General features: G+C 39.8%; 1 protein-coding gene across 2 annotated transcripts in view; it reads right to left on the bottom strand.

Moving 5' to 3' along the window:
• The window catches only part of Dnajc13 (DnaJ heat shock protein family (Hsp40) member C13), a 150754-nt gene that overhangs the window by 17199 nt on the left and 106050 nt on the right, over nt 1-27505 (bottom strand). For both annotated transcript variants that reach the window (XM_004664328.3, XR_006633971.1), the window contains exons 34-48: nt 27181-27296; nt 25169-25247; nt 24135-24270; nt 21393-21577; nt 20876-20950; nt 19498-19617; nt 18271-18450; nt 17109-17276; nt 14989-15102; nt 12062-12178; nt 9425-9602; nt 7193-7284; nt 6621-6720; nt 4952-5026; nt 4462-4574 (exon numbers count right to left, since the gene is read on the bottom strand). In XM_004664328.3, coding sequence (XP_004664385.1) covers nt 4462-4574; nt 4952-5026; nt 6621-6720; nt 7193-7284; nt 9425-9602; nt 12062-12178; nt 14989-15102; nt 17109-17276; nt 18271-18450; nt 19498-19617; nt 20876-20950; nt 21393-21577; nt 24135-24270; nt 25169-25247; nt 27181-27296 — 1848 coding nt within the window. The remainder of the gene's footprint in view (nt 1-4461; nt 4575-4951; nt 5027-6620; nt 6721-7192; nt 7285-9424; nt 9603-12061; nt 12179-14988; nt 15103-17108; nt 17277-18270; nt 18451-19497; nt 19618-20875; nt 20951-21392; nt 21578-24134; nt 24271-25168; nt 25248-27180; nt 27297-27505) is intronic.

Genomic DNA, 27505 nt, shown 5'->3' with positions numbered 1-27505 from the left:
TAGATGAATTGTAGTGTCTGAGATTTAAGAAGTATATTTACAAGTTTATTAAATAATACAAAAGTAACCCTAAGGGCTGGGGAGATGGCCCAGTGGTTAAGTTGGAAATCCGAGGTTCAATTCCTCTAGCCACTCAGGTCAAGCTGGACAAGAAAACTGGTGTAAATATCTGGCATTTATTTACATCAGCTGTGTTTGTGTACGCACATGCAAATAAATAAGTAAAAATTTTAAAAATCCTTATTTTCCTTAGACTGTCTTACCTATTCAGTCTTCTCCTTTGTAAGTTTATTTAATCTTGTCTACAATGGTCTGGTAGTTTAAATGTTTATTATTTTGTATTATTTATTTAAGAGAGACAATAGGTGCACCAGGGCTTCTAGACAGTGCAGACAACTCCAGAGACATGCACCACCTTGTGCATTTGGCTTACATGGGTCCTGGGGAATCAAACCTAGGTCCTTTGGCTTTGTAGGCAAGTGCCTTAACCACTAGCCATCTCTCCAACCCTGGCCTGATATTTTAGAGTGGGACATGTTAAATGGCCTGACCAGCTATATAAAATCTTGCCTCTGCTTATTGGTTTCTGAGAATACTTAGCTGTTCATCAACTTAATCAATGATCCAAGTCTTTTTCATTGGTAAAAAGTATTTTAAAGTAAGTTCTCAAGTGCTAAGAACCATGTAACTTGATTGTTGTACCATCATTTATTTAAAAGATTTACATAGAGCAAATTCTTTTACCATAACCCCTCAGTGCTTCCTAGCTGTTCTGAACAGGGGCTGGCAAACAGGGCCAATGTAAGCTGCCATCTACTTTGCCTAACATTTTACTGGAACAGTACCACATCCAGTTTTTACTTACAACCTATGGTTGTTTCCTACTACAACCGAAGAGCTAAGCATGTGTGAGAGATCAGATTCCTTTACAGAAAAGCTAATCAACCCCTCTGCTATATCCTACGAGGTACAGAAATGAACTGAAGAGTTCAGAGACATAAACTGAAGAGTCAAAACCACAAGCCTCTCTGGAGAAAAACATATGCACAAAGCTTAACTATGAGTTAAGTGATGAATAAGCTACGATAAAAATACAGATTCAAGGGCTGGAGAGTTGGCTTAGTGGTTAAGTGCTTGCCTGTGAAGTCTAAGGACCTCGGTTCGAGGCTCGATTCCCCAGGACCCACGTTAGCCAGATGCACAAGGGGGCGCACGCATCTGGAGTTCGTTTGCAGTGGCTGGAAGCCCTGGCGCACCCATTCTCTCTCTTCCTCTCTGCCTCTCTCTCTCTGTTGCTCTCAAATAAATAAGTAAAATAAACAAAAAAATTAACATTTAAAAAAAAATACAGGGGTGGGGAGGGAGGGAATTACCATGGGATATATTTTATAATCATGGAAAATGTTAATAAAAATTAAAAATAAATAAATATATATATAATATAATATAATATAATATAATATAATATAAAAAAAAATACAGATTCAAGCCAGGTGTGGTGGCACATGCCTTTAACCCCACTGCTTGGGAGGCAGAGGTAGGAGGATCACTGTGGGCTAGAGTGAGACACTACCTCAAAAAACCAAACAACAAAACACGAGTCATTAGAATTCACCAAAAATTAAAATTTATGTCTTTAGTGGCATCTTCAAGAAAAGGTCAAATCAGTGGAATGAGAGAAAACAGTTGGCAAATAATATATCTGATAGGAGCTAGTGTCCACTATATATAAAGAGCAATTACTAGTCAATGAGAAGAGAATGACCCAGTTTAAAAGCTAGCAAAGGGGCTGGAAAAATGGCTCAGTAGTTAAAGACGCTTGCTTGAAAATCCTGATGGCCTATGTGTGATCCCTCAGTACTTGCGTAAAGCTAGATGCACAAAGTGGTGCATGCACCTGGAGTTCGTTTGCAACAATAGGCACCCCTGGTGTAACATATTCCTTCCTTCCTTCCCTCCCTCCCTCTCTGTCCCCTCCTCTGTCCTAACTATTTTTTTTAAATAAACAAATTAGCTGGGCATGGTGGCACACGCCTTTAATCCCAGCACTTGGGAAACGGAGGTAAGAGGATCACTGTGAGTTCAAGGCCAGCCTGAAACTACATAGTGAGTTCCAGGTCAGCCAGGGCTAGAGTGAGACCCCACCTCAAGAAAGAAAAAAAAAAAAAAAGAGCAAACATGACCAGAAAATTCTGTAAAGCTGTACTCGTGACTGGTAAGAACACCTTTTTTATATTTGAAATTATTAACATTCAGAGAAATGCAAACCAAAACCAGGAGATGCTACTTCACACATACTGTGATGGCTACAATAACAAAACATGTAACAAAAGATACTGGTGGCAGATTGACTCAGGGGTCCCCCATAAACTCAGGTGCTCTGAATGCTGGGTCCCCAGCTGATGGCAATCGGAAATTGACGCCTCCTGGAGGCGGTGTACTGTTGTTGTCAGGCTTAGGGGTGTTACAGCCAGTGTCCATTTGCCAGTGTTTGGCACACTCTCCTGTTGCTATTGTCCACCTTATGTTGGCCAGGGGGTGATGTCTACCCTCTACTCATGCCATCGTTTTCCCTGCCATCGTGGAGCTTCCCCTCGGGCCTATAAGGCAAAATAAACCTCCTTTCCCTCAAGCTGCCCTTGGTTGGGCGATTCCTACAGCACTGCCGACCTGACGGCAGCACTGTTAGAGAAGAGGAGGAGTATGAGAGCTTCAGATACTTCCAGAAATCATGGACAACTCCTCAAAAAGTCAAACGTGGTAATTTCATCCTACCCAGAAATTCTACTCCTAAGGAAAAAAGGTATGTCCACACTAAACATTCTACACAATGTTCACAGTTCTATTATTATGCAGGTACTTAGACACAGAAACAATCTTTATGTCCATATAGATAGATAGATAAACAAAATGAAGAGTATTTAGTAATAAAAAGGTTGAAAATGAATCTTGAAAGCATGCTATGTGACAGAAACCCGATTACAAAAGACCACACTCTATATAATTCCACTCACATGAGATACCAACACTGGTAAATCTATAGACAAAGGAGTGGTCATCGAGCCTTGGGAGGAATAAGGAGGACAGTAACTGCTCATAGGCACAAAGTTTCCATTTGGGTGACTAGGGTTGCTTGACCTGTGAATGCACCCCGTCACTGCATTCTGTTTCCATAAAGTCGCTATCAGAAAGGGAAGAAGAGTTTATGCAACCCTGTTCTAGACTATCTTGCTGACATTCATTCAGTTAAGGAGTTATGCTTGTGCCACACAGAAAATTTAAAATATAAAAACATTCATCTTTTTAATTGTCTCGTGCATTTCAAAGACTGCAAATACTACCGAAGAGCTCAATTCTAACATAACATTTAAACATCTAAACTACTCATTAAAGCACCCAATAGCATATCAGCCTTACATGCTACCAAGCCTTCATTTACAAGAAGTCCAGCTCAGTAACCAGTATTTCTTCTTTAGTGAGTCCTCTGTAGGCACTGGTGTCACTCCTTTACTCCATCTACCTTGCTAAGGACACATTTTTATTTATTCCTAAAATGAAACTGTTTTAGGTCCTATGATAGATTCTCAATTCTTAGACCTGAGAGATCAAGCAAAAAAACAAGTGGCATAACTTGTTCTCCTTCTATAAATGATTTCACTAGATATGAATACCTGTTTTCTAACTGAACTGTACTTGGGAGATTCAACTCTTGCAAAGGAGCTACTCAGGCATTAGACAGAGGCAGCCAGGTGAAACCTCTCTCTACCAACGTACGTCTGCAGATTCATTTGAACACTGAGACTCAAAAGTCAGTCCAGGAAGCTTCAAAAGAATTAACTTGGGAAACAAATTGCACCCCTGATGCGCTGCTTGGCAGGCTGGTACAGAGTTTGGAAAACTCTTCTTGTGAAACTGATTTAACAACAAAATTGGGGAACTTTGATTACAACCATATCTGAAGAAAATTCTGTTGAGAAATAATTAAGTTTCCTGTTCTCTCTCCAAATTGGACAGAGATCATGGTCATCGCCACAGTTGGCATTAAAGATCTCCCTGCAGAGAGGGAAGGGAGAGGTGCCTTTAACTAATGGCCACATACACGCTCACTTCCTGCTGGGGGCATGTCCTTACTAATTCGCAGAGAACATACCAGAGACCGAGCAGCATCACCTTCCATGGGCAATCTTTGACATGCAAACACATAGGCAATTTTCTATAGTAATCTAATCTAATCTGTTTTCATGGAAGGCATGTTTTACCGCCATATTCCACATACTATTAATTTTAGTACAGGCTTCCCTGACTAGTTGTCTCAGAGAAACACTTTCAGGTATACCAATCATACTATATCAGTTCCTTATCCTCACCATCTCAAATAAAGACAAAAATCAAACTTCATAAAGTCATATCAAGGAACATCTTTAATAACTATTTCCTTCCTAGACCCTATTTTGTGCTCACCTTAGGACCTATTAGTTTATCTGCTGTCATTTTGGCAAAAAGTTCTGCAGTCTGGGCTCGAACCTGTGGATGTGTTGAATTGCAGAACATATCCAGTAAATAAATCAAAGCTCCTATGAAAGAATAAAACAAAAACAAAAACCGGTGTTTATATGCAAAGAATGACTTTTCTAATCATTACAATTTATACTCATTTTTAACCTAATCTCAACTCACTGCATTTGGATACTTTTTCTTCTTTTTGTCGAGATGAGGTCTCATTATTTTGCCCAGTCTGGCCCTGAACTCCTTGGCTCAAGCAATCCTCCTGCCTCAGCCTCTCATGTAGCTGGGATTACAGGGGCACCACCACACTCAGCTATCAGTTTGATCTTTCAGAACTGTTAATACTTCCAAAGCATTCTTGCCCTTTATCACACTGTATAAAACAGTTCAAAAAATGAATCTCATCGTACTGAGCATGACTGGACAAGAAAGAACTCAATATTACCCTTTGCCATTGCTTCTTTGATTATTTTTGTACTGGATGCCAAGGCATAAAGAGTTTCTAGCACCAGCTGACGACCTGCAGAGGGAAACATGAGCACATTAGCTTAAATGGTACATGTCCTGAGCACCACCTCTGTGCCAGGCTCATTCTACACAGCATATTGCACTGAATCTTCAGAACAATCAGCAAGACTGGTATTACTGTAGCTGCTATGAGGAAGCTGAGGCCCATCTCACCCAGCTGAGCTTTCATAGCCAGAGTATCTGGTTTCCCACCCAGGTTTATCTGGTTCCACAGTCCACACCCACAACTACTATGTTACACTGTCTTCTACCGCAATGTTTATTGCACAACTGAAGCCATCACATTCCCAACAGCCAGAGAACTCTTTTCAGGCATGTTCACCTGTTACTACTGTCTTTGGGAAACAGGAGAAATGAGCAATGGTAAAACAGTGTTGCGTTCTAAGACACAACAGTGTGCTTTTGGACATCCTGCACATTCCCCAGCCACAGCTGTAATGTAAGTACACTGGGCCCTGACTTTCTAGTCTCAGGTGGGAAGGTAAAGGAACAGTTACAAAAGAAAGAGACTGTCAAGTACTGGGCTGAGATTAAAACAACAGCAAGCAGTATAATACAGATAATAAGTCTATATAAATCAGGTATAAATTTATACTTTAAAACTATGATTTCTATAACATACATTTTTTAAACTTCACCAACCATTTTACTTTTGCACTGTATGAAGTCTAACAAAGCTGCTGAAAAGGAAAAGAAAAAACCAACCAAGGCTGCAGGTATGATGAACAGAATATACACACAACTTCTCAAGACTGCCATTTGAAAGTTTTTTCAACCATGTCATTTATTGAAGAGAAAACAAAACAAAAATTTTTATTTTTCAATAAAAATTTAACTCTACTCAATTCCTTAAGCATAAAAATAAAAAAAAAAGCCAAACAAATTCATGTGCAAAATGAATGCGGCAGGGCCAGGACATGGACAGACATGAAGTTTAAATTAACAAAACATCCAAGAGTCCAGCAAAGCCGACGCGGGAAGGTGCTGTAACACAACATAAACGTGTCTGAGGTTGTAGTTCTACTGCCAACGACCAGCAAGCACACACACAAAACTGAAAGGCAGCCTCCAGGCTGGCACTAGCGCGCGACGTGGCCTTCGGCAGAGCGCGGCAGTGCAGGCTGCACGGGAAGCTGGGCGGGGTGCGGCTCAGTCACCCGGGTGGGAACTCTCCAAGGGCATCGCATATCACGAAGACTTAAGTTCAAGGTCATCTTTCCCTCATGCGTGCTTCCCAGGACCCAAGCTCATGTGTTTCCAAATGAAACTAAGGAACACTAGTTCATCTCCTCTTCCTCTTTTCTACATTATGCCTAACAAGCTAAAGAGCTCATGCTGTTTTCCTTAATTTTTGGACTTCTCTCATGCCCAACTTCCTACTTTCATATGGAAAATTTAAAGTACTTTTATTAATTTACGCAAAACATAACTAAGACGACAAAGGTAATGTGACAAGTACTGCTTTAAATATTCCAGAACTCAAAGTGTATGACGTTTCTCTGAGGTTTTGTATCAGTTCAGTAATTGCTCTCTACCATGGACTGGTCATGCTACTGTTTCCAAATCCCATCTGTGAATATACCTACTTGACGGCAATGAATGTAGAAGAGCCAATAAATTGGACAAGACCATTGATTCTGCAATGTTGTTGACACAATCTTGGTTAGATGTCACTATATTCACAACCTGAAAATTAATCAACAAGACATTAACAAGTTGTAGAAATAATTTTGGACCTAAATCAAATAAAGTAATGGGACTTACAAGGGGGAAAAAATGGTGAATAAAATGTTTAATGTTTAGGAAAGTTTAATCTCAAATAAATGGCTTTTATGAACTTGATCTTGAGACTGCTCTTTTGAGAAGTAGTGCCTTAAAACCTGTGGCAAGAAGCCTATCCTATACCAGAGTGTGGAGCACAATACGGGTGCACTTTCCAGTCAGGATGACAAGCGTGCTCTCTACTGAAGTAGACTCCCTTTTGCTTTTAAAGAGAGAAGTGACTGTCTTCAGCACTTAACACAACAGACTGGATCTAACTTCCTACTAAGAACAGAAAGGGGTATTTTTCTTTCAAAGAGGAGGATGCTTCAAGACTGGCTTTTGTAGTATACAGCTTAAGACTGATGCCACATACATTACTACAAAGTACTTTTACCTCTAAAGCCAGCTGCTGTACTTGACCAGCTCCATGGACTCGAAGAAGAGAAAATATTAACTTAAAGTGTCCGATGCATTCACTTTCAGAGCCTATGGAGTAAGAACAAATGGTTATTATTATTATTTTTTTTATATTCAAGAGATATTCTAGGGCTGGAGAGATGGCTTAGCAGTTAAGGCACTTGCCTGCAAAGCCAAAGGACCCAGGTTTGATTCCCCAGTACCCATGTAAGCCAGATGCACAAGGTGGCATATGCATGTGGAGTTTGTTTGCAGTGGCTGGAGACCCCAGAACACACATTCTCTTTCTCTCTCTCTCTCTAGTAAGTATATGAATAAATAAATAAAATATTTTTTAAAGATATCCTAAGTTGCAGACCTTTAGAAAACTGATAGACAACATTGTCATTTTCTATTAAGAATCTGACAACCTTTTCTAAACATTTATGAAATCAAGTGAGTGGAGAGTCTGTAAGGAGCATTAAGTCTTAAAAGGCAAAATGTTGGGCTGGAGAGATGGCTGGAGTTCATTTGCAGTGGTTAAAGGCTCTGCAGTACCTATTATCTATCTGCCTCTTTCTTTCTCTTTCTTCAATGAATAAATAAAATATTTTAAAAGGCAAAATGGTAAATATCAGGATTAGGTTTATTTCATTTAAATTCACATGCCTACTTCTGGCCTCAGGCTAAGTACAAGAAGATTTTCAAATAACCCAAGTATGGCTCAAAAATTAAGAATGTAAGGACATAATTTTACTCTTTATTTCTAGCCTTAAGGTCACCACTCTCAACCTAATTATATTTTGGGAACGTATGACACGAAGTAGCTTTGAAGAGTCTAGGTTGGACCTCTGCCACTTGAAAACTGTATTACAAACTGATAGGCACACCCCTGAGAACACACAGCGGAATGGCGTTTCCATTCCTGCCCACTTCAAAGCCCAAGTCAGCATCAAGCAGCACGGTGTGTTCAGCATACCCTTTCTCTCCTTTCACTACGTGACTGTAAAACCGTACAATCTTCTGAGGCCCAAGATCCCTTCATTGTACAGCTTGAAATTCTTCTTTTTTTTTTTTTTTTTTTTGGTTTTTCGGGGTAGGGTCTCACCCTGGCCCAGACTGACCTGGATTTCACTAAGGAGTCTCAGGGTAGCCTTGAACTCACGGTGATCCTCCTACCTCTGCCTCCCGAGTGCTGGGATTAAAGGCGTGCGCCACCACACTCAGCTTGAAATTATTCTTTAAGTATGTTGCTTTTAAATTCATTTTCAAGCTACTTAATAGCAAAGAACTGTCAAAATATACCAATGACACCAAACCCTATTTCTAAATTGTACTAGAGCAAGCATGCAATCCTACCTAACACACGAACTTTGTGGATATCAAAATTAACTTCTGTACAGGCCCCTTCTTGGATTTTATAAGTCACAAATCACAGTTTTCAATACTGAGGCTCCACTGTTCATAATGCAACACTAGCAGTGTTTTACATACCTATTTCAAATAATCAAAAATGAAGTTCTCTTTGGAGTTTTAAGTCTTTAGTACAACAATCTCATTGAGCACTTCATAAATGAGTTATTTGTCTAATATTATTTTGGTTCTTTTATTTTAATAAAACTTTGGCAGTAATCAAAAGGCTAATATGTAAAAATGGTCTGGCATCTTGAAAAGGTTTGAATTCATGTGTATTGTTTTCAGGTTTACACTGGGTTTGCATCTCAGTCATCAAGGTTAGACCTAGAAGAAGCTTTAAGCTCACAGCATCACTCAGCAACCCCTGGGAGCCAGGCTAGAGTGATGCTTATTTCTGTAAATAGCCTCTTAAGGAAAAGAATTCTAACCTTTATTATTTCGAGTTTTATACATCAAAAACTTTAGGTAATTTTTAAAAATGAGTGCATGTATGCATAAATACTATTTTAAGGACCAAAGAGGTAAAATTTAAATCAACTAATAAAAATAGTTTAAGCACTTATACATACATGGTATGCTAATTTATGCCATCAATGTAAAATTTCCTAACAACAAATTATTCTGCCTTATCAACATTTTTTTTTTTCCTTAAAAACATCAACTATTCTACACAGGGCACCTTGACTTCTCTCTCAGTCTATTTGCAGGTAAAAAATATTAGTGACAATTCCCCTCAGTACTATGCCAAGTATAGCATAAGTAAAATTAAGAGCTAGAACTCTTGTGGCACTGTTAATCAAAGGCACAATCACACCTGGGTTGTATTTGATGACGTTTCTCAGAGCCTCCAGAGCCATTTCCACTCTTGGTAAGCGGTCCCCGTGTTGCTCTGACTCCACTTTTGCAGCGTGAGTGATGGCCATGAATGTGTGGAGGTACTGGGCCTGAGAGCCTATATAATCCAAGAGACTTGCAGCAAAGGCTTTTGGAACCTTAAATAAAACAAATATTTAAAACATGTGTGCCACCATTAATAACCTATCCTGAAATTTTGCATTAAAACAAAAAAAATTAGGGCTAGAAAGATGGCTCTGCCATTAAGGGTGCTTGCTTGCAAAGCCTGCTGGCTGATGTTCAATTCCCAAACTAACACATAATTCATACACAGAAATGTGCCACAGAATTAGCACATGATGCACAAAAGAAAGAAAGGAAAACAAAAAAGTGGCACAGCTATCTGGCATTCTTTGGTAAAGGCAGAAGGTCCGGGCACGTGCGCGCGCGCACACACACACACACAGAGACATTTTTAAATCCTTAAAACTATGAAAGTAGGGCCGAGATATGGCTTAGTGGTTAAGGCACATTCCTGAAAGCCTAAGGACCCAGGTTCGATTCTCCAGGTCCCATGTAAGCCAGATGGACATGGTAACGCATGTGTCTGGAGTTTGTTTGCAGTGGTTAGAGGCCCTGGTGTGCCCATTCTCTCTCTCTCCCTCTGTCTCTCATAATAATAATAAAAAACTATGAAAGTAAGCATTATTAAATTATAAATACATGAGCACACCTATGCATTAAGGGAGCACCAAAAACAAACCTAACTCAGACTTATTTAACTTTCAGAGATTTATATATATATATATAAATATATATACACACACACACACATACACACACACACACACACATACACATATATGTACACACACACACACACACCATCAGGACCCAATAAAGCAATTCTAAGATTATACTATTTTTCCCCTTTACCAAAGTAATTAATATATAGCATGACTGATAAGTGCCACCTACAAATAACTTACATTTTGTAATAAAAATTATATAGTTAGGGGGCTGGAGAGATAGCTTAGCAGTTAAGGTTCTTGTCTGCAAAGCCTAAGGACTCATGTTCGACTCCCCAGATCCCACGTAAGCCAGACACACAAAGGTGAAGCAAGCCCACAGCGCACATGTGCACAAGGGGTTGCACACATCTGGAGTTCAACTGCAGTGGCTAGAGGCCCTGGCAAGCCAGCCAATTCTCTCATTCTCACATTAACAAAAAAGGCCTGGTCTGGAGGGATGGCTTAGCAGTTAAGGCACTTGCTTGCAAAGCCAAAGGACCCAGGTTCGATTCCCCAGGACCCATGTTAGCCAGATGCACAAAGGGGTGCACACATCTGGAGTTTGTTTGGAGTGGCTGGAGGCCTTGACATGCCCATATTCATATTCATTCTTTCTCTCTCTCTCTCTCTGTTAAACAAATAGAAAGAAAGAAAGAAAAGAAAAGCCAGTCTATTGGGCTTGCCTCAAAAAAAAAAAAAAAAGCTAATATAGTTAAAACAGAAATTCAAAGCACAGCTCTAAAAAGGACTTTGCAAATCATTTAAACCATTCAACTCATTTTGTTGAACTAGTTATATATATATATTATTCTGCGAAAAATAATATACATTATGGTTTAGTAAATTCCTTCTTCTTCCCAGGAGCAAGCTTAAAAAAAAAATATTTATTTTGGGCTGTAGAGATGGATCAGCAGTAAGGTACTTGCCTTCAAAACCTAACAATCCGAGTTGGATTCCCCAGTACCCATGTGATGCCAGATGCACAAAGTGGCACACGTATGTGGAGTTCATTTGCAGTGGCTAGAGGCCCTGGGACAAGTATTCTCTCTGTCTCTCTTCTATCTCTCTGTTTGCAAATTAAAAAAATTTTTTTAATTATTTTTATTATTTGAGACAGGGTCTCATGTAGCCGAGGTTGGCCTTGAAATTGCTTTGTAGTTAGTTACGGAATGTCGTGCACCTCTATCTTCCTGCCACCAAGAGCTGCATGCTATGTCTCAGGAGCAAACACTAAAGCAGAACACTGCTTTTAACTCAGTTTGGTAGCACACACCTATATTCCCAGCAGAGAGCTAAGGCAAGAAAATGTCCAGTTCAAGGTCAGCATGAGTTAAAAAGCAAGAGCCTGTCTCAAAACAAACAAGCCTCATTTCTCACAATAACTGACCACTAAATCCTCCTTGAAATTCCCTCAAAAATAACCACAACTGCCTATGTGATCTCCAAGCACTATGAAGAGAAAGATCCTTCAATTGCTTCTGGAAGTAACCAGGGATTATTCTAAGAGATGACCAGATGAGATCTGTGTCATTTTCTAGAAAAACCTCTTTGTTCCCCATCTGTAGTTTCTTCTGTCTTCTACTATGTCACATGATGGAGCATTATGTACAGTAAGAAATGAGTAACTTCTTATTCACAAACTTCTAAAGCTCGCATCTTTAACAATCTAGGTAAAGAAGCTTATGCATGAACTGTTAGTGGTCACCCCATCATAAACTCAACCAAGGTAACTTGATAAAGAGGTACAATATTTCAATTAGTACTGTGTAAAAAACTAGTAGACTGCAGTAGCAATTATCAAGACAAAAGCGAAGCAGAGTGCTCACCTCTAACTGGAAAGTAGGGGCTTCATTGTACACTCTGACAAAGACTTCACCCACGATCAGCTCTTTGCCGTGGTCACTGTAGACAAATTCTGATCCGTAAGTTTTGTCACAATCACCCTTTTGTAAAAAAAAGAAACAAAAAACACACAAAATAGAGACTGGACAGATGGCTTTGTGGTTAAGGTGCTTGCCTGTGAAGCCTGGATCCAGGTGTGACTCCCCAGAACCCATGATAGCCACATGCACACGGTGACGCATGTGCACAAGGTGCAGCATGCATCTGGAATTCATTTGCAGTGGCTAGAGGACCTGGCATGCCAATTCTCTTTCTCTCTCATGAATAAAATAGAATGTTAGATGTAAGTAAGAATTATTAACATCTGCCTATCCAGCTCAATAATATAATAGGTAAATATCTGAAGAAATCTGAAGAAATGAATGGTCATTTTCCAGATACAGTATATCACACCCTCAATGTAACATTAAGGTTTATAATCAGTACTATGACTAGAATAGGCATAGTGACACTATTTTACTTCTAGTAATACTAAGGTGCTTTAGCTGCAAAGCCAAAGGACCTTGGTTTGATTCCACAGGAGCCATGTAAGCCAGATGCACAAGGTGCATGCATCTGGAGTTTGACTGTAGAGGCTGGAAGCCCTGGCGTGCCCATTCTCTCTCTCTGCCTCTCTCTCTTTTTCAATAAAAACAAAATATTAAAAAAAAAAAAAAGCAGGGCTGGAAAGATGGCTTAGTGGTTAAGGTATTTGCCTATAAAGCCAAAGGATCTCGGTTCGATTTTCCAGGACCCACGTAAACCAGATGCACAAGGGGGTACATGCATCTGGAGTTCGTCTGCAGTGACTGGAGGCCTTGGTGCATGCTCGCTCTCTCTCTCTCACTATCTCTCTTCCTCTTTCTCTCTCAAATAAATAAATAAATGCTATACCCTCTGCCTTAGACTAAAAGCTTCTCCACTATAAGGTAGAAGGCTAAGACAAAATTTTAGTTTTGATGCAAAGACAACTGTGTAAATTTACTGGGGAAAAGCAGCTTAAATGATTCATTTAAAAAATGGATTCTGGAATAGATGGTAAGACCCTACTACTAAAGACTCTGCATGCTTAGGCTATAAGGTCACTGAGAAATCAAGTTGGAACTGAGCTGAAAACTTCCTCCCTGTAGACCAGCTGATAGAAAGCTGGAAAAAGCTGCACTGCATGCAGCTCTATGGGAGGCAGAAGTCATAGACAGTGAAAACAGCAAATAGTGCAAGCCTTAAGTTTGGCCACCCAAGCCAAATGACCAAACGGATGCAATAGTGACATGTCTGTTATGGAGGAAACCAACTGCTCTCTAGCTGGATGGGAGGTCCACCCCATGGGAGGGAATACATACATGCCTGGTACTGAAGCCTAATCAAAAGCCTATGGTGGGGGAGGTCATGAGCCCTAGGAGTAAACGCCTGCTCTTGTCTGGCTAAACGCATGTATTATGCTCACCACGCTGCTCTGTAAGCACTTTATGTAATGTTTATACCCATATATTAATACTACTCTTACTTTTGGTTAGAACCTTCTCTTTTCAGATGGAGGTGACCATTGGGATGACTCAGAAGGCACCATAGTGCTTAGAAGAAGTGACAGGAGTGCTCAGCACTGAATCATCTCTATCACATCTTCCAAGGGTCAGGGTCCATTGTGGAAGAGGTGGTGGAAAGAATGTAAGAGGCAAAGGAAGAGTAGGACTGCTTAAATGCAATCCTTCAGACAGAAATTGGGCTCAGGATCCATAACTTTGCAGTGCCTAGTACTATCTTCATAATAGGAAAAGATGATGACATCAAAATAAAAGACAGATAATGGAGAGAGGGAAGGTATATAATGGACAGTGGGTTTGTGTAGGGGAACGTGGGAGATGGGAGGGAATTATCATGGTTTATTGTCTGTCATTATGGAAGGTGTCAATAAAAAGTAGTTTAAAAAAATCAAGAAGAAGTGCCTCAGGCTAGAGAAATGGCTTAGTGGTTAAGGTGCTTGATTACAAAGACAAAGAACAAGGTTCAATTCCCCAGGACCCAAGTAAAGCCAGATGCACAAGGTGGCAAATGTGCCTGGAATTCATCTGCAGCAGCTAGAGGTCCTGGAGTGCCCAGTCTCTCTCCCCTTCTGTTTCTCTCTCTCTTTCAAATAAATAAATAAAAATGTTTTTAAAATAAGTAAATAAATAAAAATATTTTTTTTAAATAAGTATTTTTTTTTTTTTTTTAAAGAAGGCCTGAAAGATTCTAGGGGCAGTTCTTCCTCCATGTCTCCAGCAAAGACTATCGAGCAGGACATCCCCAAGGAAGATGCTGCAGAGATAAGAAACAGGTGAATCTATGACATGGCTTCTACGAGTGCCACTTTGAACCTGAGGGCCTGTATGGGACTCCAAGAGCTTGACAACCACTGAGGATACTCAAAATGGACCAAAACAGAAATCCAGAAGCCACGGAAAGCTTAACAATAAAGTGAACATACCCACCAAGGCTCAGGGAATTTTGCAGAAGAGGGGCCAGAAAGAATGTAAGAGGCACAGGGTGGGAGGGAATATCCAGAGGCATCGCCCCATCCCACACTGACTGACTGCTGCTCTCACAACTCTTTACCCACAACTCCACGGTGAATACCAGCAATCCCACTAAGGGGAACCCTCAGTGGAGTTGGGGCAGAGAGGAGGGAATGTTGGTACCAACACTTGATATATCCATACAAAGTTTCAACTTAATAATAATAAACTAAACAGATAAAATAAATAAAAAAAGAAAAAAATAGACTCTGGTTAAACAGAAGTGTATCTAAGTGGTAACAAGAAAAATGTCAAGTTATACTTTCAGAGATTTTATTAGAATATGTAACCTAAGAATTTATAAAATAGTAACATACTTTTTTAATCATGTTTTCTTGTTGCAATTCAAGAAATTCAAGTAGTTCTGCTCTTGTAGAATTATTCCATATCAAGTAGGGATTCTCAGTGTTACTGTTCAGCACCTTCAAAATCTAGAAACACAGAATATTACTGTTTTATAACATTTAAGAAAAAATTACTACCATCTTTATGTGTTTGGTACATGCAGAGTACTGTAGCAGGGTCTATGTATAAAAATTTTTAACAAACTCCTCATCAATGGCTACAAGGTTGCTGATATTTTCCATCCTACAGCTAAGACAACGCAAGGCTGTGAAAGATCAAATGTTTTGCCATAGGTTTATAGCCAACAGCTGATGAAACTGGGAGTTGAATTTGAGTCTGAATTCAATATTCTTAATATTGGCTCTGCTGTTGTTAAAAATCAGTATTTTGTTACAGTATTTAATAAACACTCAGAAAATATTTAAAAAGAATCACACCACATTTGCTTCCTATCATGTATGTCATGAAGCACAGTCCTGTGCCGTAAAATGACATTTATGGAGCAAAGTCGACTGCACATCCTGGAAGGTTATGCTATGGAGTTCTTTGTTACCGACACCCTTTGTGTGGCTCTTCTCAGCTTCAAGTAGAAGCACAATGTTTACATTTCACATTTACAAAGCTCTATGCTAGGACAAAAGCTGAGGAAGGTTAGGCCTCATGTTATACAAAGCTATCCAACTCTTATTCTCAAAGGTATCGACTTCTTGGGCAAAATGACTGAAAAAAATTAATTCCAAAACTAAGCAGTTTAATAAAAGGATCTTGGGCCAGGCATGGTGGCACATGTCTTTAATCCCAGCACTTGGGAGAGGCCGAGTGAGTTTGAGGCCATCCTGAGACTACATTCCAGGTCAGCCTGGGCTAGAGCAAGACCCTACCTCCCCCCCCCCCCAAAAAAAAACCAACATAAAAGAAGCATCTAATCAACTTTAGACAGAGCTAAACTGACAGACCTAGATTTTGAAATGCAATACGAATTTCCAGGCTGTAAAAGTTAGCTATCAACTTGCTGGTAATCTTGTAGAATATATTCTGTCAGCACCAAGTACCACACTGGGAGCAAAGTTCAAGGAAAGAACAGAGCTTAGGGATATCTGAAGGTGACCCCTTCCCTGAGGACCAGAAAACCACAATCTGCAATAGAGCCCAGAGCTATCCCATAAGACTACCAGGCAAGGAGGATGCTCGCATTTTAAACATACTTGAAATTTTGGAAGCCTAAGGATTTCTCTTCCCTTCAAAATAGATGGCAGTTAGAAAGCAAGTACAGAAAAGTCGCCTATACGCCTGCCGTTCAAGGGTAATGACAGCTGACACTGGATATAGACCTATCAGTCTACTCATCTATGCTATCAAATACAGAATCTAGCCTGTTCATTAAAAAAAAAAAAAGAAAAACTACAACTGGGCATGGTGGCACAGGCCTTTAATCCCAGCACTTGGGAGGCAGAGGTAGGAGGATCGCTGTGAGTTCAAGGCCACCCTGAGATTACAGAGTGAATTCCAGGTCAGCCTGGGCTAGAGTGAAACCCTACCTTGAAAAACCACATCTTGAGGCAGTGTAGGCTGGCCTCAAATTCTCCTGTCCAAGCTTCCAAAGTGCTGGCCTAAAAATCTTTTAATAGGGCTGGAGAGATGGCTTAGTGGTTATGACACATGCCTAGGAAGCCTAAGGACCAAGGCTTGACTCCCCAGGACCCACAAAAGCCAGATGCACAAGGGGGCGCATGCATCTGGAGTTCATTTGCAGTGGCTGTAGGCCCTGGTGCTCTCTGCCTCTTTCTCTCTATGTCACTCTCAAATAAGTAAAAATAATAAAAATAAAATCTTTTAATATCTTTAAGCATTCTTTTGAAGTACTCATTCATTTAAAGTGTACACAGACCCCCAGCAGGTGGGTTTTCAGAGGTTAACCCTTTAAATGCTGCATTCTTCCACTGCTGCTCCATGAGCCTTACCAGAGAGGACAAAGGCTGAGAGAACAACAGATGAGCACTCTCAGCTCTCAGATTTCCAGGAGCAATCTATAGTATCATGTTCCCTTACTGCTTAGAAGAACTTACAGCCCAGGTGAGCTGACGGCACGTACCTCAGTAGCACTGAGCACAGCAAGCTTTCTGGCAACATAGGGTGTCAGCATGCCAGCTAAGCTCTTCCTTACGGTCGGGTTTTCTGGGGTTGCTTGGTCTTCAGGCAAATATCCACCAAGGCGACTCAAAGCATGGACACTGAGTTTGGCAAGGCTGTTGGCTACTTCCTGTTATAAAACAAAATGAAGACATAAAAGTAGGTCTGTTGTATAAAATAGGTAGCAATAACACTATGGAATCAGAGGTACATGAAACATTTTTAAGGAGCAGAAAGCAAAAACAAATAAGCCAAATGGTTCAGGAGCCCCAACACTGCTGACATCAGAAAGTTTATTCATTCAGGGTTATATAATTTTGTATTTTTTAAACAGGAAAATTACATTGGAGTCTAGATCCTGACATGCACCCAACCTAGTATCTTATAGAATCACATCTGGAAGGAGGGCAAGGAGCAGTGGAAAGACAGGTAACTTTCTTGCTAATGAAGCACATGTTTACAATGAGCAATGAATGACAACAAATAGAAGTAAGAGAGAAACTATAAAAGACAGACAAGCCAGGTGTGGAGGCGTACAACTTCAATCCCAGCACTTGGAAAGCAGAGGTAGGAGGATCGCTATAAGTTTGAGGCCAACCTGAGAATACACAGTGAATTCCAGGTCAGCCTGGGCTAGAGTGAGACCCTACCCAGAAAAACAAAAACAAAAAAACAAAAGACAAAAGGTTTTCTGGAGCTAAGCCCAGCAGCCTGATGTATCATTATATTTTCCTATCACACAAACATAGCTGTGAAATAAAGTTGACTCAGGGTAGTTAAGAAAATAACAAATGATGTCAGGTATATGCTCCTATAATTCCCTTGCCTTGAATCCCTCAATTACAAGTGAGTAAGAACACAAGTTTTGGCTGGGTGGGGTGGTACACACCTGTACTCCTAGCACTTGGGTGCAGGCTGAAGGCAGGAAGATGGAAAGCTCAAGGACAGCCTGGGCTTTAGTTTGAGAACCTTTCTCGAAAAAGCTTAAGGGCTCAAGGAATAATGAGTGGAGTAATCTTGAACTACGAATATTGAACTCAATAGCTAAATCTTTGCTTCCCATTAATTAAGCATGAATTTATCTGCGTTTCATCTAATTCAATATTACAGCGATGGAAAGTTACCTGCTGGTTTGTTTCTTCACTTTTCTGAATGCCACTCTCTTCTAGTGTATAGTCATAATTAAATAGATAACCAAGCAGATGCCACAAAATTCCAGCTTGAAATAGGTGTGTCTGGAGCCAGAAATCCACAGCAAATGAACTGACACATTCTACCCCAAGAGCAGCCACCCGAGGAATACTCTGAGAATAAAAGCAACGGAAGTAAGTTGAAATTAAGGTGAAAACCACTGCCAAGAGAAACTGGTCATGAATAAATTTCAAAATATTGACCTCTTCTTATATTTTCAATTTCAACTTTAAACCTGAATCCTACATCTCTCAAAGCCTAAAATAAAAAGTAACCTCACAGCCAGGCATGGTGGCACACGCCTTTAATCCCAGCACTTGGGAGGCAGAGGAGGGAGGATCACTGTGAGTTCGAGGCCAGCCTGAGACTACAGAGTGAATTCCAGGTCAGCCTGGGCTAGAGTGAGACCCTACCTCGAGAAACAAAACAAAAAAAAAAGTAACCGCACAAGATAACCAGTTACTCTGAGACTAGTGTGCAAAGACCCGGGCAAACAACATTCCCCACTGTGTATCTACTATCTCTAATTTGCAAAAGATAGTGACAAAGATTGGTAATAACTCGCTGCTTGAGACTTGAAGTATATCAGTGATCTTTTTACTCAGGAATTCAGATCTACATCAGCATTTGTGCTGTAACTAAATCCTTCTAAGTGCATCAAGTAGAGAAATACAGTTGAGGAGGCACTCTGTTCAAGTTTCTTGAAGTAACTCGATCCATCCTATTCCACTCAGTGCAGCTGAAGTCCCTCTTTGCAGTCGGTTACTTTACTGCATTTACTTGCTGCCAGCTTCCCTCTGCAGCTCTAGGCTGAGAGGGAAGAGCACAGCCCAGACCCTACAACGCCTTTCCCAAGGAATGGTGACTGAACTCCAGGCTTTACAGCATCATGCATTTTTATTAGATATATTTAGTCCAGGTTTTTGTCTCCCTACTTCTCCTTCCTCATAAATGAGATGAGACTCACTCACTTCCTTTAAACATGTCACTCTGGTCTTAGGTTTTTGTGGCCAGTCTAGGAACAAAGCATTCATTTATAAAGTTTATGTAAAGATCCAAATGACTTGTGTAAAAGCAATTTTGGGTCAACAACTTGGTTACAGATTGAGGACTGTCTAGTTCACAAGGACATCTGTTAACAGAACTAGCATGAACTCTACCTTGCCAAAATACAGCACCCGGCAGAGATCCTTGATGATAGCAGGCATTTCTGTGATCTTCTCTCGGCATTCTTCAAACTGTGCAGCAACACTGTAGCATTTACTTATGTGTCCACACACCTGAAGACAACACAACAGAGCAGAGGGGAAAACAGTCACATGGGCACTTCTCGTATGAGACAGCAGAAATCAGACAGCACAGATTTTCAGTAAAGTTAAATGGTAGACGTGATGCTACAAAATTAAACAAAACATTTGTATTGGATAATTAGGCTTTCTCAATGAGAGTTCTTACAAATGTAAGGGTTAGAAAAACATGGTCAAAAGTGCCCATGGGCCCCATAAATCATGGCCTGGTTTTATACCACCCATGAGCTAAGAAGCATTTTTATATTGTTAAAAAAGTGATATGGAAAACAACAACGAAAGAGAAGACTGGTTAGATGTGATGGCTCATGCCTTTAATCCCAGCACTTGGGAAGCAGAGGTAAGAGGATCATTGTGAGTTCAAGGCCATCCTGAGACTACATAGTGAATTCCAGGTCAGCCTGGGCCAGAGTGAGACCCTACCTCGAAAAACCAAAATACAAACAAACAAATAAATGAAGCCAGGCACGGTATTGCACACCTTTAATCTCAGCACTTGGGAGGCAGAGAGGGAAGATTGTTATGAGTTTGAGGCCACCCTGAGACTACATAGTGAATTACAGGTCAGCCTGGGCTAGAGTGAAAAGCTATCTTGGGGGAAAAAAAAAAAAAGGCCACAATAAAACCACCCAACAACAGGAGACTATGTAACACACTGAATGAAGGCTACAAAATGAATTGTTATAAAGACTATGTAAACAGAGACTATAAAGCCAAAGGCCTAAAATATTTTGACCTTTATTTTTAAATAAAGCTGGGCTCATAAAGTATTCATACAGCAGAATATCAGAATACGTTTTATATAAAGCAATTAAAAATTGAGGATAAAATTCATAAACCAGTATTCACCTGTTTTAAACTTTGTTTCTTTGGGAGAGAAGGAAATTAGGAAAAAAGGGTAGAAGATATGTAAACAAGAATGGCCAAGAAACAAAAGTTTGTAGGTCAGTATACCCCTCTCTAATTTAAGAAATAATTAAGTGAGGATATCACAGGTGATTTAGTGTGGTGATTCTTAAAAGGGTAACACCAGATCATAGTATTAGCCCTGCTTGGAAACTTGTTAGGAAAGTATATTCTCAGGCTCTAGATACCAAGTCAGAAACTTGGGAGTGGATGAAAAGTGCTAGGCAGCAGCTTGTGTTTTTATGAGTCCTCCATTGATTCTTATATATGTTAAAGCCTGAACCATTAGTCTAGTGTAATCTTGGAGCATAGGTCGCAGCCTCACCTGTACTGACATGTCACCTGGTTTACTAGAGCGATTCAAGACAGCCACACAGCGACTAAATGCCTCCTGTAACACCTGGTGAGAAATAAGTTAGCCATTAACTCTCCATTTTGATATGAAAGCTGAAATTTGTCTGGCAGGAATGAGATAGAAAAACCTTTCAATGTTAAATATTTGGTACCTAAATGCTCAGCTGACATGTGTAAAGTAATCGAGTAAATGATACTCCTAAGTGCTTTACCCATCTTTTAAGCGTCCTCAGTGAGCTTCTTTATAAGTTCCTTTCCCTTTACCAGTTTTGGACCCGATACTCTCCAGTTCACATTATGATATAAAGTTCCATTTCTACTGTGAATTTAGCATCAGAATACAAAGAATATGACCTTGTATTATCTGCTGGAATAAATTAAAGGGTCTATCAACTACATGGGATCTTGGTGAGTTCTACAGTGTGAAGACCATTCCTTAAATGGGCTTGGGCTAGCATAAAGGTAAGCACAAGGGTTGCTGCCATCACCTCTATTCCATTCTCTCTCCTGAGCTCTTCAGCATTGAGGGCTGAACAGTTGACAGTGTGGAAAGCCAGCTCTGCAGCTGCAGGCAACAGTGGTGACTCTTTTGAGAAAAGGAGGTCATCTGAAGTCTCCATGGTTATCGTCCTAATTAGCATAGGGTATCCTGCATATTTATAAGGCTGTAAATCTGAAATAACCAAAGAGAGTATTGGAAAAACAGAAAAATACCAAAATCTGATCATGCCATAGTTCAGTTATGTTGCCTTAAAATAAACATAACAAAATAGTCAACATCTCAGTTATCTCCTAATTTCAGACTATTTAAACAAGAAAATAAACCATACCAAATGCCTTGGATCTTTCTATTTTAGTGAACTACTCTAAAATAATTCCAGCAGGAAAACACAACTTTATAGTAAATGGCACTCTATAGTACAATATGGTAAATTAGCCATACTAGGTAAGCAGCTGTTTTGCTGGTTCACAGAATACCTACTTTCTTGTCATCCATGTGATCTTTATAACTTTTTAACCTAATCACAGACAGTAAATGCACCAGAAACTACATTAACATTCATGACACATGCACCTCTCTAATGAAAAAGATATGGGGAGACATTTAGTGCAAGTGAGTATTGGTATTTGGCTTTTTGGATTTAAAAAGTACATTTCTTTCTTTTCTCTTTCCCTTCTTCCCTTCCTCCCTTCCTAGTTTACTAGTTAACTTAAACATCAGAAAATAAAACTTTGACTTGTTACGAGAAATGCAAGACAGAAAAATCAATATTTAGCTAATTTTGATTAGCAAATTTAAAGGTGAAAGCTGCCATACCCAATTAGCTTTTTAAAATCCTGATAAAAAAAAAAAAAACTTATGAGCCAGGAATACACAAATTATTTATCTATGATATTTTTACATATACCATGATAAAGCTGTTTTGCCTTTTGAGGCTGATTAATGTATCTTAAATTATTGTTGATGTTGATGTTGTTTTGATTTTTGAGGAGGGCTCTCATTCTAGCCCAGGGTGGCTTTGAATTCATGGTGATCCTCCTGTCAAGTGCTTGTATTATAGGTATGAGCCATCATGCCCCAGCACTCTGCCTTAAATTAAAACTCCTTTCTAAAATTGCTTGAAAAGAAATAGGAAAAGAAAATACAGGTGAACTGGTCAAATTTTTACCCACACATGTGGAAAGAAAGAAGAGTGAATTAATTTTAAATCCTAGCAAAGTGGGACCTTTGCCCCAGAACTCACAGGGTACAAACAGTGCAAAAACCTTCATAACAAATTCATGTTGGGCTTTAACTGTACCCTGTGACTGACAGAACTATTAAACATTTAAAACGTTCAAGGGTTTAATTTCTCAACTGATTCTTAATGAAAGCCATATAAAGTAGGATGCCGTATGAATGTGTCCAGTTCACATACAGTCAATCACAGGTCTCTTTAGTGATCATCAGCTGTCTCATCTAATGCTTACAGTGCAACTTCATCTCATTTTCAGTTACCTCACCCTCCTCTTACTTACCAACCCCCTTTCTTCTCTCAGTACCTCTTGAATACAGCAATTGGGTCTCTTAACTGTCCTGCAAAGCAAGTCCATTTCCTAAGCCAATGGGTATCTGCTGTCTTGAACCCAAAAAAGAATTAAAAAGTTTCTGACATACTTCTGCCTTCGGGGCTGTAATTACTAGGGCAACACAAATGGTCCAACAAAATGGACAACCCTAACCGTGAAATCATGCTAATTTCACTGACAAAAAAATAAAATCATGCTTATTTTCAAACGGTCCCAAAGGAGCATGTGTGACAAGTACAGAATCATTTGAAAGCCCAGTGCACTCAGGGTGCTTGCAGACTGCGGAGGCGCCTGGCGTTAGGACAGGCACAGATGTTACTTACATGTTCTTACTAAATAGGCTTCCAAGTCCTGTTTGCATTCAATAGTGGTTTTTTTTTTTTTTTTTGAGGCAAGCCCAACAGACAGGCCTTTTAATTTTTTTAAATGGGGGGGGGAGGGATGGAAGAAGGGAGGAAGAATTGGCATGCCAGGGTATCCAGCCACTGCAATTGAACTCTAGACGCATGCGCCCTCTCGTGTGCAGATGCGATCTTGCATGTTTGTGTCACTGTGCAGCTGGCTTATGAGTGGGACCTAGAGAACAGAACGCTTCGCAGGCAAGTACCTTAACGGCTAAGCCATCTCTCCAGCCCCAATAGTTTATATTTCATATACCAGTTATAGCTCATTGGATTAAAAAAACACACTTCACTAATAAACAAAATGTTACTTACTAGGGCTGGAGAGATGGCTTAACGGTTAAGGTGTTTGCCTGCAAAGCCAAAGAACCGCGGCTCAATTCCCCAGGACCCATGTAAAGCAGATGCATTAGGGGTGCATGCATCTGGAGGTCATTTGCAATGGCTGGAGACCCTGGCACACCCATTCTCTCCCTCCCTCTCTCTGCCTTTTTCTCTCTCTCAAATAAATAAATAAAACGAAAAAACATGTTACTTAGTAAAGAATAATGAAACCTGTAGAAAATGGAAAATGCTGAAAAGCATAAGTGAAAAGGGAGAGTAAAGGTAAACATCCCTAGATAACAGCTTTTTCCTTCCTGTACCAAAATGTGATTCCAAGAAACTTTTGCAATATAATTACAAAGCTATTAAATATGGTGCAGAAACAAGTAGTATGGCATGATTAGCTCAAAGATGAGTTAAAATTTGTGAAATTACCTTCTTTATGACGGTTGAAGAGGATGCTCTGTGTCTTTAGGATTAAAATGATATTCTCAGGATCTGGTCCATCCACTACTTTTGTTGACTTGGTACATAAAAATTCATATGCTTTATTTACTTTTTCAAACATATCCTGTATATATATATATACATATAAAACAAGACACAATAAGTTTTAATTTTTCAATAACTTTTTTCATTATTTTTAAATTAAGAAAAATCATTCTGGGATGGGAAGATGGCTTAGTAGTTAATGCATTTGCCTGCAAAGCCGAAGGTCCCAGGTTCAATTCCCCAGGTCCCATGTAAGCCAGATGCACAAGGTGGCACATGTGTCTGGAGTTCGTTTGCAGTGGCTAGAGGCCCTGGTTCACCCATTCTCTCTCTCAAATAAATAAGTAAAAATAATTTTTTTAAAAAAAGAAATTCATTCCAACTGTGATCTAGCTAGTTTACTGTTAAAGTGGCCAAGGATCTAATTTTATTTACTGAAAAATTGGTCATATAAAAATTTAAACAGCTTTAAATATATCATATTAAATTCACATATACTAAAGAGAGTTTCTGACTCAATAATGGACAACTATGACAAGAGCTACTGTGCACTGAGCAATATGCGAGGCAGAGTGCTATGTGCCATGGCCTTACTGAGACTGCAACACAGCCCCTTAGGTTGTACTGTTGTTGCATCGTTACATGAGGACACTGTAATGCAGACACAGTAAATAACAAGATTAGAAAATAAAACCAAGCAGCAGAAGCATATGCTTATAATTGCTCATCATACTTAATTCTAAACAGAGAGGGGTAAGACTAGATAATAAACATGTCCCTAAGGCACCAGTAGTCATAAGAGCAGCCCTTCCCGTAAACTGAAGGTGGACTTCTCACAGACAAGGCATGAGCATGTGGCTAACAGCTTACTTAACCCATGTGGGTAGGGCGGACGAGGCACACTCTGGCCAGACAGTGGTATCTGTTCTCCTCAGTAATGACAGAGCCAAAGGCCTAACCCCAGTGGTCGTACATACCCTTCCTTCAGGGTTCTTGTCAGGATGGTACTTCTGTGCAAGCCGGAAGTAAGCTTTTCTGATTTTGCTTTCATCGTGCCTGTAAGTAGAAAATTTGTTTTATGAATAGAGTCACACAACTAGCTAAATGATGCTTTAAGATTCTTACATGTAATCGAAACTATATGTAATCATATATTGGCATCCAATTAATGCAATAAGACTTTTAAGACTATCTTTTTTTTCAAGGTAGGGTTTCACTCTAAGATTATTTTTTTTAAATATTTATTTGAGACACAGAGAGAGAGACAGAGTTAGAATGGGAGTGTCAGGGCCTCTAGCCATTGCAAATGAACTCCAGACACATGTGCCACCCGTGCACCTGGCTTACTTGAGACCTGGAGAATCGAACCTGGGTCGTTAGGCGTCTGAGGCATGCGCTTAACTGCTAAGCCATCTCTTCAGCCCAGATTATTATTATTTTTTTTAATAAGAGAGAGAATTTGCAGGATAGGGCCTCCAGCCACGTGCGCCAACTTGTGCACATGTGCAACCTTGCACACTTGTGTCACATTGTGTGACTGGCTTGCATGGGACCTGGAGAGCCAAACCTGAGTCCTTAGGCTTTGTAGGCAAACACCTTAACTGTTAAGCCATCTCTCCAGTGCTTAACATTATTTTTTACACATCACCTTTAAGGTAAAAGATAAAGCCTAAGTTCCCTATGCAACGTTACCATTCATCTGAAATTATAGAATTATATTTGATGTTTGATATTCTATAAAATAGCTTTCAAAACCAGTAATTTGTCAAAATGCCAATTAAAACTATTATTCTAGGGCTGGAGAGATGGCCTGTCAGTTAATGCACTTGCCTGCAAAGCCTAAGGACCCAGGTATGACTCTCCAGGTCCCACTTAAGCGAGATGTAATGGTGATGTAAGCACACAAGCCTGCACATGTGCACAAGGTGCACGTGTCTGAAGTGTCACTGCAGTGACTGGAGGCCTTGGTGTGCCATTCTCTCTCTCTCTCACACACACATTAAAAAAAAATAATTCCAAGGGCTGGAGACATGGCTTAGCAGTTAAGGCACTTGCCTATGAAGTCTAAGGACCCAGATTTGATTCTCCAGGTCCCACATGAGCCAGAAACAGATGGTGGCACATGCATGTGGAGTTCGTTAACGGTGGCTAGAGGCCCTGGTGCACCTGTTCTCTCTCTCAATCTGTCCCAAATAAATAAATAAATAAATAAATAACTATTGCAAAAAGAAAAAAAAGCCCACCCCTATGATTCCAAATTACCATAACAGTGCTGCAAAGTGTACAAAAACTTAACTTTATATTTACTTAAGAAAATGCTTTAACCATTTGAGAGCCTGTTTGGAGGTTCTAGCAGGGGAGTGCAGCTACTTGAATACCCTTGACCAAAGACTGGTCTTCTTCTATTTGGAGAAGGCCATCCTCTTTGACTGAGCACGCAGCCTGAGGGATGCACATGGAGAGGTGAGGGAGGAAGGGGACACCCGTTGTCTGGCCAGTCAGATCAATCAAATCAACCTAGCGATCAATGGGGTGACAGATGTCACAGCTATATTGTTCTGACACCTGCCTTAACCATTTGAAACCATTTTTATCTACCATGTAAACCAGATATATTTCTGCATTATTTCCTAATCTGTCATTTAGCAACCTAGAAATGCTGCTACCCAATATTTTCCTCATGCAAAACACACAGTGCATGAGGAGGGAGCACACTCTTGTACTTGTCCAATCAGGTACCATGTCAGGTACTTTGCATACAACAGTTCCATTAATAAAAAATAATTATGCCAGCAAGAAGAGAATACAACATGGTTAGTAAACCCTAGCACATAAAGACATGTGACTATAGTTCCACGTTAAGTCTCATAGACGTATGTATATCAATGAGCAGGCAAAATTTTTAAATGGCTTTCAAAATTATCTTTGATATTAATAACTGAAGGAAAGGAGACAAACATTTACTACTATAATATAGAAAATAACTCACGATCCCTGGCCTTGAGGCAAGTTAAGCACTTCATAAGCATCATCTACAGACATTGTAGGTGGCTTCTTTTCTACTTCCTTCTTCCAGGCATCTAGAGTATCTTTTAGAAGCTTAACCTTTAAAGACAGAGAATTAGTATTTGTATCCATTAAAGAAAATTACTCAAAATATAATGTGTAAGTAGTGCTACATTTTGTTAAAAATGTCTTTCTAGGCTATCTGACAGAAGCCTGAAATACAAATAGCCAAAAATTTTCTTTTGAGCACTGTTGGTAGCAAGGTATTTGTCACAAAGATAATTGTTCTGCTTCAGTAGCGTTTTGTG

This window comes from Jaculus jaculus, chromosome 17, assembly GCF_020740685.1.
Source record: "Jaculus jaculus isolate mJacJac1 chromosome 17, mJacJac1.mat.Y.cur, whole genome shotgun sequence".
NCBI classification, from domain to species: Eukaryota; Metazoa; Chordata; class Mammalia; order Rodentia; family Dipodidae; genus Jaculus; species Jaculus jaculus.
This window is presented reverse-complemented; position numbering and strand designations above follow the sequence as displayed.